Source organism: Pogoniulus pusillus, chromosome 18, assembly GCF_015220805.1.
Source record: "Pogoniulus pusillus isolate bPogPus1 chromosome 18, bPogPus1.pri, whole genome shotgun sequence".
Lineage (NCBI taxonomy): Eukaryota > Metazoa > Chordata > Aves > Piciformes > Lybiidae > Pogoniulus > Pogoniulus pusillus.
The window spans coordinates 24,213,597-24,225,887 of NC_087281.1; the positions used below are offsets into that span (position 1 = coordinate 24,213,597).

The window sequence follows — 12,291 nt, forward strand, 5'->3', positions numbered from 1 at the left end:
CTCCAAGCTCCAGGCTGCTGTTCTGTGTTCAAGCCTGCAGTCCTGCAGGGACCTCTCTAGTTTGGAAATATGTGAAACATATTTTTTGCCATGTTCATACAGAAGAGCACTGCTAATTAAGGTAAGCAAGCACTACTTGTTAAGGTAAGCATATGGTTGTAAAGAACTCACCTGTTGCAAAACAGCCTAACCTTGGTTGAAGGCATAGTGACCCAAAGCAGGCAACTGTGGTGGAGAGAGCATTTATTGGATTTTTTGTTTGCTTCTTTAACTTTTTAACACCCATATCTGAGACTCCAGACAGATTTTGCTATAAAAACAGATGTATCCCTGAGCAGGGTAGCAGCCAGAAAAAGCTGCTGAGGAAGTCGAAACATCATTCCCTGTATACGTGTCCTTCTCAGCAAAACGTCTAAAGGGGCTGCCTCACCCCCAGGGCTAGGGCTGAAATAGACCATTTGGATGGTTCAAAGCTCATTACTCTCTGGAGAGTTTTCTTCGGAGGGGTTTGGTGACAGGGTGCTGCATAGACCTCAGCCTTGCTGCTTCCCAGTTGGCCCACACAATTTGGTGAATGAGGTACTCGGTCTCCTGGCCCACCTCTGCCATGCGGAGGTCGAACTCGGTCAAAGCCTTGTTATCTGCCAGCCCTTTGAGCAGCTGCTTCCCACCATCCTGCAAACAGGTGAGGAGAAGCAGTTAAAGGAGGAGATCTAAAAGCAAAGTGTATTGCTCCCTTTCCCTCCTCCTCAGGGCAGCTTCTGCTGCTGGTGGTTGGAAGCCTATGAGATGGTGCCAAAAGGGACAAGGTCTTTCACCCGCGACCGAAATGTTGCTCACAGAAGAAGTACTCAGGGAGGAAGCAGGAGCTTGTGCAGCACTCAGTGATATGACACATGCTAATGACTCCCTCTGGGTGCCATGTCAGGAGTCCTCAAGATCAGGCTGGTTAATAGCATGGCTGGAGATGATAACTTGAGAGGAGTCTCTGCTCTCCCCTGCCCCTTGGTCTCCAGATCTCTGCTGGCTGGGGACAAATGGCAGTGTGATTAGTGCTCTGTGCCTTGTCTCATTAGTGGAAAGAGCCTCAGTGCTGGCAGTCTCCCGCCTGGATGCCATCTCCCAGGCTGGGTTGGCTTTCCTAGGGGACCGTCTCTCACAGCTCAAGTCCAGCCTGAATTTGATGCATATCTAGCAAAGACCTTCATTTCCATGAAGATAATATCAAGAGTCCTCTTGTTGGGCTTCCAGGGAGCTTCACAAATGGGGAGAGCTCATCAGCAGGAAGATTCTAAGCAGAGGTTATTATTTACTGAGCAAAAATCATTCTGTTCTTTCCAACCTTTGTCCCCTTGTATCATTAAACTCAAATTATTTTCCATGTCCAGGATCATAAAACTCAGAACTTACAAAAGGTTTTCTGCCATCAAGTCTTTTTAAATCCCTTGGCAAATGTATTGATGCCAATATTCCTGCCAGCAGAGACAGCTGGTCTTGCTGCCTCTTTATTGTGACAGTGAGAAAAATGGAGGCAGCACAGAAAGTTTAAAAGCCAGCATGATTGTATTTGGCTGTCTAGTTTCAGATTTCTAAAGCCCTTTTTAATCACAGAAGAGAAGCAGTCTGGTTTGTGGGCACGTTGCACTCTGCAGCTTTTAGGGATGTATTAAGGTCTGTGGGTGCTCCTGTCTGTAAAGTGTAAGCCTGTGGTTTGGGAGCCACTTATATGCAGTCAGATGTGACACTTTTGACCTACCACACCCCTTCAGAGCTGCAGGGTGAGTTAAGGGGGCTGCACAAGCAAGCCAGTTTTCTAGCAGTCTCCTCTGAGTGCATGACGGATGGCAGAGAGCCTGGGAAGGGTGACACTATCTGTGTGCTGCTAGGTGGCAGATGGCACAGCAGACCTAAGGCGTGGAGGATATGCTTATGGCCCTTATCTCATGCCACTGTTAACTACTCCCACAAGTGTAAAGCACCTGTGATTTTTCCCAGACATACTCCTTGGGTTTTGATTTCCTGAGGCTAAACCCCCTCTCTGCCCAAATCCTGGAAGCCAGATTCAGCTCCATGAACAGAGCTAGATGTAGCAAATGAGATATGAGACACTCTCCTTGCTGTCTGCTAGAGTCCCAGAGTCCCTTCCTTGCTTACATCTGATTGCTGTTGCAGTGGGATTGCAAAGTGATAGATGGTGTTTGCCTCTGCAGCTTCGAGGCAGAGCAGGTTCAGCATCTGCTGTGCAAGACTACCACACAGGCTCACAAACTGCAGGGAGGAGGAGTTTTTCTTACCAGCCCCAGGGGGTTGCATGAGAAGTTGATAGTTGTCAGGGTCGTGTTCTGAACCAGGACCTGGGAGAAGAGTGTAGCGGTTGGCTCTGACAGGTTATTACTTCCCAGATGAATGGACTTCAGAGTGGTGTTGGTCAGCAGGGCGTGGCCAATCGCCTGCGCACCTTTGTCTTCCACATAGTTGAGGCGCAGGTTCAGGGAGGTCAGGGTAGAGTTCTCAGCCAGGGCTTGAGCAAGAGCCTGAGCCCCCAGGGGATGGATTTGGTTATTGCACAGATCGAGGGTCTCTAATCTGCTGTGGTTGATCAGTTTGGCAACAGCTTGTGCCCCCTTGTCCCCGATGAGGTTGTGGGACAAGTTCAGCTCTACCAAGCAGGGATGATCCAGCAAGTTATGGACCAGCAATTTGGTCTTGCTGTCATCAACTTTGCTCTGTGTCAGCTTGAAAACCTGTGGGGATAAAGGACAGGGACACTAAAACAGTCAGTGCTTTGGACTGAGCTTTGTACAAGACCTCAAGTGAGTTAACCCTGTGGTTTACTAGCCAGGATTCACCTCCCTTCACTTCAGGCACCTTTAGCTAGGCTAAACTAGTTAATTTTACCGTGGGCAGACACTTCCAGCAGGCAGGGCATGCCACTGACTTCCCATGCCTAACCTAGGGAGAGATTCTTCATCTGAAAATGCCTGCTCCTGTCCTCTGACTCTGCAGGATCTCTGGCTCAGGGGGCTAAATTCAAATGAGAAAAAGCTGCCCAAATGTCTGCAGAGAGCAGCAGCAGATCTTACTCCACATCGCAGTCAAACACTGAACGAGCACATACATTGACAGCAACCAGAGTGCTCTCTCTGCAGGGCAATGCAGCACCTTTAGTAGCCCCACGAGAGATTATTTCTCTTTTGAAAGCCAAGCAGACAAGCACTTCTCAAAGCACCCCAGTCTGTAGGCAGAGCAATCAGCCAGGTCACTCTGGCTGCACTCTGATGCCCACTGATATTTGGGGGGGGCTGGGTATCTGCACTGCAGTTGCCACAGAACTGAAGATGGTGGTAGTGCTCATAAAGAAAAGCCTTCATCACTCCAAGGCAAGTGTGAGTATTTCCCCATTCTCCTCCTGGGGGTCTCTGCTCCTCTGAGACATGTTGACATGTGTTTATGTAGCATAACTAACAAAAACATATTCAATACTCTTGCTGGGCTTCTTCTCTACCGCCCTCCCAGAATCACAGAATCTTTGGCTTTCTCTTGTGCCACAGGGAACATGTTCAGTGGCAGTGGGTGTTTGTCTCACTGACCCTCTAACAGCCTGTTCTAACAAGGACGTACACAGAGCAAGATACTCAGCACCAAGCCAGCAAGTTAACACCTGCACTCTGCTGGACTGCAGCTTGCAAAAGGAAGATGCTGCCAGCAGGCAAGACTGGTCCCTGTGTTTCTACCTCCAGACAATTCAAATGTCTAACTGAGGAGGGAAGATGCAGTTTGGGATATATTACTTTCAAGTTGAGGCACATCTTCACCGCAGCAGCTAGGTTGCAGCAGTCCTGGTAGGTGAAGTTAAAGAGCTTCCACTCAAAGTTCATGCCACAGTCCTTCACACCATAAGTAAGATGAAGCTCTTCAAGATGAGGGAGAGCAGGAATGAGAGCTCCCAGGTCATAGTGACACATGGAGACCTCATCAAATCCAAAATCACTCTCAGTATCAGAGAGGTCCTCCTTTTGATCCACTTGCACTGGTGGTAGGAATTGATCAACCTCAAGTTTTCGCACATAGTCTTTGCAGAGAGGGATGAGCTCTTGGACCTGGTTGGGATCTGTGGTGTTAGGGATGAACTGTTTCAGGATGCTCTCCAGGTGACGTTCGAAGAACATCCGTTTCCAGCTATCGCCATAGCTGGAGATATCACACACTTGCCAGCACTCAGTGCAACGCCTCTTCCAGTAGTCCTCATCGCTTACTAGGTTGGCAGTCACAGCAAGTGGAAGGCCAGTGGAGAGCCTGTCCAGCACCTTCCTTTGGTGCTCAGGCAGAAGACAGTCCAAAATAGGATTCTCTGGAGGGGAAGAAGAGAAGGAGAGGTTGGTCTGGGCTTTAGGACCCATGGCTTGCGCTACTTGGACCTCCATCTGTCAGCCCATGCCCTCCCCTCTGCTGATACTGTCTTTTCAGTTGCCAGCAGCTGGTGCAGGGAGCTAACCTAGTTTAAAAAAAAAACGTGTTGGATTCATCTCCTAAATTTCTGTGTAGGATTTCTTATTTCTATAATTAAATTGATAATGGAATTTATTCCCATAGTATTTGTGAGCAGCGCCAGAATCTTAGCTCCCAGTTCAAATTCAAATGCAGTTTGTATTCAGAGCAGGACTTCTGATCCCTAGAGAGCTAATTCAGCCTTACAGTGATGGGAGAGTTTGGTTTGCCATTTGCTGAACTTTCTGCCTTTGGACTCTAAGCACACTGAGGGACCATATTTGAGGACAGCTGTCTCTGTGCTCTTTGTTCAAGTCTTCATGCCTTTTAATTCTAACTCAGGTATCTGTCTACCCTAAATTGATTATTGTTCCTTCCCACTGAGTAACACTCTTAGCCTTTAGGTCCACCTTGTTTAAATAAAGGTTCTCTTTTCCCAGGAGCTTTCTCCTCTCAGCCTCTTTCCTGATGCCCACCCCAGGTCTCAGCTGGCTTCTCTCTGGTGGAAGTTCTTTGTGTAAGAAATGCCAGAGAAAAGCTGTGCACACTCACACCAGGAATGGTTGTTGACAAGGAATTAATTGTGTTGAGACAAAAAGTAGGGTTACCTTTATATTTCCTCTGTTTCTGTGTCATTCCCTTCTTCAGGACACACAGAGTTTTACCACAGCCTCTTCCTGGAGTTTTTTTCTCCAGTGTTCTGTAGCAGGCACTGCAGTGAGCTCCTCTGCAAAGTACCACTACACAAGCAGAGGTGGGGCATGTATGGGCAGAACTGGGCTGGCCATAGCATTAGACGAGATGCATCTGCACAGCTCATGTAATGGCATCAGGATGCCTGAGGCACTGAGCACACTGCTTCTGTGTGCACACAATGTAGGTCCAATCCATTTGGCATCAGACTACCTGACAAAGCTGGTAGAACTGCAAGTGTCCCAGCTCAGACCCCCAAATACCATCAGCTCCTGGTGTAAGGCAGCACTGAGCTCCTCCATACTGTCTTAGAGTCCCATTGTGGATATAGCCTTAGATCTACCTTTGGTTTTTGCTGGTACTTCACTGAGTCAGCCAAAAAGACAGGTAGGCTCTTTCTTTCACCCAGTTCCCAGATGAAACATGCCTTTTCTGGTTTGCTCTGTTTCATCAGTCCACCTGCATCAACAGCACATTCCCTGCCTGAGGGTATAACTTGTCACATCACCACCAACAGCTCCAGAGAAGGCTTAAGATTGTGAGTACATTGCTTATTCTGAGATGGTAGTTCCTCTAAGTAGGGAGCAATTCTCCATCTCTTTGTACAGTACACTGCACAATGGAGCTCCATCCTCAAGTGCTACAACAACATGTGCATGAATCAAGAGAAAACAACAGTAACTCCAGAGGCCATGGTTGAGGTGAGTCCAGCAGGATGTAGAAAGAAGAAACATGGACAAGGTTAGAGCAGAGTCATTCCTGGATAGCAGCCCAGAGGATTACAGGCATCCCTAGAGCCTACAAGTACATACTTAGCAACTGAACAGTTCATTTAACTAGCTGCCTGAGGGGATGTTTCTCCCCATCTGTTCCTTTGGCAGGGCTGGGTACCACACTGCCTTTCAGCTGCCTCTGTCTGCCTTGTTGACTCTGCTCCCCAAGACCAGTGGTCTCTCTCCATGTGTCCCAGGGAAATGTGCTCCTGCTTACTTTCGAAATTGTCAGCGATGTGCTGGAGGCAGAGCTCTGTCAGGTGGGGCACAGTGGCAAGGGACCACTCAGGATCCTCAATGATGCGGTGCGTGCAGTTTGAGTCAGGTGTGAGTCTGCCCTGGGATGGGTACCAGAAAGGAATGGCTGTGCTCCTGTCACCAGCCACTGGCTGCTGCATCCTGCTCAGGACTCACTTCTTCAGATGAAGCAAGAGGAAAACTGCTCTAGAGCCATCACTCCAATTTTCAGCTGAGCAGCCTGCAAAAGAAAAAGGCAGCAGTAGAAAGAGACCAGTGATAAAAAAGGTCTGCACACAGTGCTCTCCTGTAATGCTCGTGGGCCCTGCCCTTTGTCTGCCTCTTCCGCTTGGACTGGACACACTGCAGCCAAACAACTATTAATCAGCATTAGCTTTGCACACTGCCCTGTACAGAGAGGTCTCCAGGTACCACATGTAACAAGCAGATAATAGCATGGTGTTAATTCAGAGTGCCGTTGAGGAGGATGGGCAGGAATTGATTGTTTACAGTCTTTTCCAGTGCAAGAAATAGATAGAACTGAAAGAGGCTGAGATTAAAGCAAAGGAAAATTGTGGTTCTTCACACAGCCTGCGGTAGAACTGGGGAATTCCTTGCCATGGGGTGTTGTGGATGATGAGAATCATTATGGGGCCCAGGACCAGCCCATGGAAGAAAACCTCATGAGGATGATTCAATGCACAGAAACCATATCTGGCTCAGTGTGAGCTGGACACAGCTGGAGGTGGAGCGAGTGCTGGAAGGAAAAAGCAACACATCCTTGCATTGGTTTTCTACTCTTCTCAAGGCATCTGCTTCTAGCTGCTGTCAGAGATGGAATACTGGGCCAGACTGTCCCTTGGTTTGATTCACTGTGGCTGTTCTTATGACTCTTTAAAGGTGGATGATTTAAAGATGGATACACTGTAAGAGTATTCCAGGATTTTTTCTGCTTTTTCCAATTACTCTCCAGTTGAACTTCTTCCAAACATCCATTAACTGATGGGATGGCTCAGACTGTTCAGACCACACCAAGCCTAAGCAGATATCAGCTACAAGAACCTTTTCTTGTGGGTTCCTCTAGCACTTGGAGGAGGCAGTTATCATTAGTGCATTCCAGGAACCTCTAGAAACAGTGTAACCCCTCCATACCCTGCATGAGGCTTGCTGAGCAAAGTACACCTGCAGCGGGAGGTCAGATGATACGCACTACATAGCCATGGGCCAACCCCAACACAAGGTGACCCCAAAGGAGAAGCAGACAGCTTGAGGTGTCTGTGTCCAGGATACTGAGGAGCTTTCTCTTGACTTGAGCTCCACAAGAAGTAATCTCATCTGACTCTACCACTCTACGATCCTTGTTCAGCGCTGGTGTGAAGCCAGCAAGAGCAAGGCTGACGGCATGTGAGAGCCAGCCCACAGGTGTCTGAATCAACCCTATGCCTACCATCTTAGGGGGAGGCTGAGTCTGACACTGAGTCACTCCTCATAGAGCATCCATTCCCACCACCCTCAGCACAGCCTACCACCAGGGTGAGGGCTTCACTGCTGCATGCCTTCCACCTTGACTGTAGGAGCCTCACTCGGCCAGAGCTAAGATGCCAAGCCAGTTCCATAGCTGAGTTTGCTAAGTGTGTACTGAAACACCACAGATGTGCCATAATTCCTTACCAAAAAGCCAAGTCAACAGCACTAACGCACACTCCTCCCACCCACGCTGCATAGCATCAGCCACCCACCCTTTTTATTAAATCATAGACAATGAAAGGGGTTGTGTAGTAAACTCCCAGCTTGCGCCATTTACCAGCCAGCTCAGGCTGTTAAAGGTAAATGTTAAAGGCAAATTACTCTAAAACTTAAAAAAAAAAAAAAAGAGGAAAAGACATCACACTTCTTTTCCCTTAGAGAAGCTGACAGAAAGGCACTCAGTCAGTCAACTTTTGCTGCTACCTAGCATGTCTAACAACCTTTCTTCAGTAGAACCTGTTTTGATCTGGAAACAAAAGATTCCTGCTCTTTTGATTCACACTAAAGCCCAGAGAGATTAGAAACAAAAAAGAAGGGAAAAGAAAAGCTGCATGGAAAACAGTGACCATTGCCTGATGCCTCCTGCCAGCAGTACAGTGATCCAAGAAATGGAGCAACTGCAAACACTGTTTACTGGAGAGTCTGTAAGTGCAGGAGAAATCAGCTTGGAAGATGCTTATGCCTCAGCCAAGATCGCGTTTGCACGGGAGCGCCATCTCCCCAAGGAGGCTCCCATGGCACTGCCGCAGCACCCTGAAAACGCCAGCTGTTCTGCGGGTGTCCTGGCCTTCGTGCTGCCACCCCTGCTCCAGGCAGGCTGGTGGGGACACTGGCAAGTGATGCTGCGTGCTGGCTAGCACTGCTGGTCCCACTGTCACCTGCAGGGATGTGCACTCGGAACGGCAGACGCTAAGTGCACTTTAGGGCGGTAGAAAGCAGCACATCAAGGGGCTGAATCTCTCCAACGAGCTTTAAGTGTGTTCAAACGAAAAACGTGCCAAATAAGCAATCCGCCAGCCTTAATGGAATTTGTCTGCAGCGGGACTTTGGGCAGAATGAGGCCAGCCAGCCATCTGGAATAAGGATAATGTTAGCACTGGGGCCAGTACCGTGGTCCTGGGTACCTGTCAGCGTCCCCAGGTGAGGATCGCTGCCCAAGGGGACGGCAGAAACGCAAAAGCACTTTAGGACCTGGGGGTTGCCCACGGCAGCCCTGGCCACCGCACGCAGCTGGCTCTGTCCTGTCAGCTCCTGGTGAAGAGGAGCCTCTCGTCCCCCAGATGTGAGGAAAACATCAGGCCACTGCTAAATGGACCCTGCCCCCCGCCAGCCCCCCCCGCCCAGCTCCCTGAAACGCTGGTGGTGTGACCCTGTGGTCCCTCCTGACAGCGAAACTCCTCTCCAGAGTTCCCGAGAGGGAAGGCAACTCCCTAGCCCGGCCGCTCGATTAAGACCTGCCAGCTGCCGAGGAGCTGGGCTGAGGTGTCCGCCGAGGCGACGCGAAGTCACCGGGAGGGGATGCCGACAGCCCCGGCGTGGAACGCGGCGGCTCCCTCCTCGCTCCCCGGGCCTGTGCGCTTCCTCTGCCGGCTCTGCCGGCGGTCCCGGCCCGCGGTTGCGGCGCCGGAGGGTGCGAACAGCTCAGCCGCCTGCCCCGGCGCGTCCAGCCCTCCGCCGCCGGCGGTTGCCGGGGACGCGGCCGTTGCCGGGGAGGGGCGGCGGCTGCGGGCGGGGAAGGGACCTCTGCCGGGGCACCCCTGGGCCGCCCCCCGGCCTGCTGCTGGGCGGTGGCAAAAGCGCCGGAAGGCAGAGGGTGGAATGTGTACTCGTGTCCCCTGCCACCGCGCCCGCTGCAGCCGCTGAAACCCAGTGCTGAGGCCTGCGGCGCCGGGGCCAGGGGGGAGCCTGCTTCTTCGGCACGGAAGTGCAAGCTCACTGCCACGACCCTAGCGTCCCATGGTGGCCCAGGGAGCTGCTCTGGGGTGCATCTGCAGCTGGGGGAACACTGGCAGAGGTCCTGTACCCTCCTGCAGTGGCAGCTGCTGTGGCATCGCAGTAGCATGGGCAAGCAGCGCCCCATGAACAGTTAGGCACCAGGATTCCAGTGGTGAATGTGCTGCTGCGCCCAGGGTTTTGCTGCAAATCTGTGTTTTGCTGACACCTTCCTTGCTGAAGAGATGCTGTAAGCGCCTGAAGCTGGTGCATGAGTCCCCAAGGCCTCGTTTTGTGCTGCTACCCCTGAGTGACGGATCCCCAGCAGGTCCGAAGGGGAGCACAAACCTGACAAGCTCACCAGCGGCACCGTTTTGGCCCATCTGCTGCCTGCCCTTCTGCCTCCCCCCGGTCTGCTCTCGGCGCTGCAGCGGCTGCACGCATCACGCTGAGACACAGGGAGAGCAGGCTGTGCTGAAGGCACACGCCTCTCTCTCACGGTTCTCAGGCCTGGGTGTTTTGCTGTTTGCCAAGCTGCTTTCAGGCTGCAGCGTGGCTTTCTCTGGCGCCTTCGGGATGCTGCTGCGCTCAGCAGCGGGTACGTGGCGAGCGCCGTCAGCCTGTGGCCTCTGGCAGCATAGGCAAAACCGGTGCCAGCTGCCATGGCAGGCCCTGCAAGTCCCACGAGAGCCAGCATCGTTGGGAAACTGCGCTGAGTTTCAAGTACAATGCACCTCCTGCTCACAGAGGAGATGGTAAAAACAGCAGCCGAGATTACCCAAAAGGCTCAGCAAGAAACCCATAAATACAAACAGGCCTGGGCTTAAAAAAGGATCAGAATTTTGGGGCCCCTTTGTGCATTTCAAAGATGGAGAGTTGGAATTTGGCAGCAGTGTGCTTCTTTTCTAGGTGTGGCCTGATTCTGTCACTCAGCCCCTGAGAAGACTGTGACACCTCCTCTGACTCAAGCTGACGTTTTAACAGTGTGGGGGTGTCAGAAGCCTTGCAAAGCCTTTCTCAAACACTGTCCCCTCAGTGACCATGTTATTCGTGGGATCACATATCCAGGCTTTTGAGATCTTGAAAAGCAAAAATGAGAGCAGTCTTTTCTTTTGCATTGATTTCATGCCTGCATTCAGTTTCACTCCAGAACAACAAGCTAAGTCATATCAACAGAGATAACACCTCTGAGCTGCTTCTGCAGTTGTGCTCAGCTTCTGAGTGGAGCCTTCCACAAGCCATCAACACTGAAGTCTTTAGCTGACCTCATGGCTGATATAATGCAAATATCATGTTTTGAAGACTTCATGGTCCAGTGGACTCCAGCTACATCTGCCCAGAGTCATTGATTCCCAGAGTTAATGTTGTCCAAGTATTCCAGTCTGTTGTTGACCTGGATGCAATCATATGCTGAAAACAAATACTGACAGCTGGAAAAAAGAAGGATAGGGACCGGAGAGAGTCTTGTGGTGGGCTGTGAGGGTGATTAGGGGACTGGAGCATCTCTTACAAGGAGACTCCAGGGCCTCCTCTGGCTGGCTCCCAGCACCTCTTTGCTGAAAAACGGTGTTTAAAAGCAGCTGGCACCTCCTGGAGCCTTGGGGGAAGCAGGAAAAGAAACAGCATCCTGGAAGGAGGAAACCCCCCTGCACAGCCAGCACTGAGGGACAGGGGAGCAGAATGCTCCCTGTGCTGCTGCTCCTCCCAGAGCTTTCTGTTCTCCCTGGGTCCCGGCAGGAACCGTGCAGCTGCTGACAGCTATTAATAGAATGGGAGAACGTGGGGTTTGTCTCCTACTGCTTCCTGTGATGAATGGTAACTACCCTTAATTAGGCTGGATTTGGTTCCACCTCCTACCTCCAGCCCCCTTGCCTGTGCTGGCAGGGAGAGACTGACCCATCTGCTGCCTGTGGGGCTCTGCAAGGGAGTGGGTCTCACGGTGGGACATTCTGCAGGCCTTGCCTGCAGGTGCTGGGCACAGGCAGAGCCTGCCAGCTGGTGGGATGCAAGAGGTCTTCTCACCCTGGCCTTTCTAACAGCATACAGAACACCTGTGAGGTGGATGAGAAAAACAGTCCCACCAAAGCCTGAGAGTGTGGGTGGATTACATGCTCTGTCTTTCAGGTTAATGAAGTAAACAAGAGAGGGGAAGAAAAATAACCAGCAGATATGACCTACCACTGGATCTCACACTGAGGTCTGTGAAAAATGGCATCCCTCCTCTGCTGCTGGTGCCAGACTGTCCCATAATGGACCTGGACTTGTACCCCATCTCACATGGGACCCAACCCGGTTGCTCTGGGGTTAGTCAGGATATGACGTGTCCAAGGCAGATGCTTTTTCCCTTCTTAATGCCATTCCACTTCTGACCTGAAACCTGAAGCAGAGAGGTTTCTTCCATCCAAGTTACTTCAGTCCATCAGTTACTTCTGGAATGCATCAGGAAAAGTGTGTCCAGGAGGTCTAGGGAGATTCTTCTGCCTCTCTACTCTGCCCTAGTAAGGCCACACCTGGAGTACTGTGTCCAGTTTTGGGCTCCCCAGTTTAAGAGAGACAGGGATGTGCTGGAGAGAGTCCAGCAGAGAGACTTGAGGACGACTGGGGGACTTGAGCATCTCCCCTAAGAAGAGAGCCTGAGAGA

General features: G+C 51.1%; 1 protein-coding gene across 1 annotated transcript; it reads right to left on the bottom strand.

Moving 5' to 3' along the window:
- Window positions 1–104: 104 nt before the first annotated feature.
- TCTE1 (t-complex-associated-testis-expressed 1) lies at window positions 105–6,366 on the bottom strand. Its single transcript, XM_064158825.1, has 4 exons — window positions 6,172–6,366; window positions 3,792–4,351; window positions 2,295–2,744; window positions 105–675 (listed from the first exon to the last, which is right to left on the bottom strand). The coding sequence occupies exons 1-4, from the start codon at window positions 6,350–6,352 to the stop codon at window positions 478–480; spliced, it is 1,389 nt and encodes a 462-aa protein (XP_064014895.1). The 5' UTR covers window positions 6,353–6,366; the 3' UTR covers window positions 105–477.
- Window positions 6,367–12,291: the final 5,925 nt, after the last annotated feature.

Excerpts from the sequence above, each read along its gene's own strand:
- TCTE1 (XM_064158825.1), bottom strand. The coding sequence starts at position 6,352 with ATGCAGCAGCCAGTGGCTGGTGACAGGAGCACAGCCATTCCTTTCTGG. Across the intron at positions 2,745-3,791 it reads AGATGTGCCTCAACTTGAAA|GTTTTCAAGCTGACACAGAG; the intron begins GTAATATATCCC and ends TTATCCCCACAG. Across the intron at positions 676-2,294 it reads CATGCAACCCCCTGGGGCTG|GATGGTGGGAAGCAGCTGCT; the intron begins GTAAGAAAAACT and ends ACCTGTTTGCAG.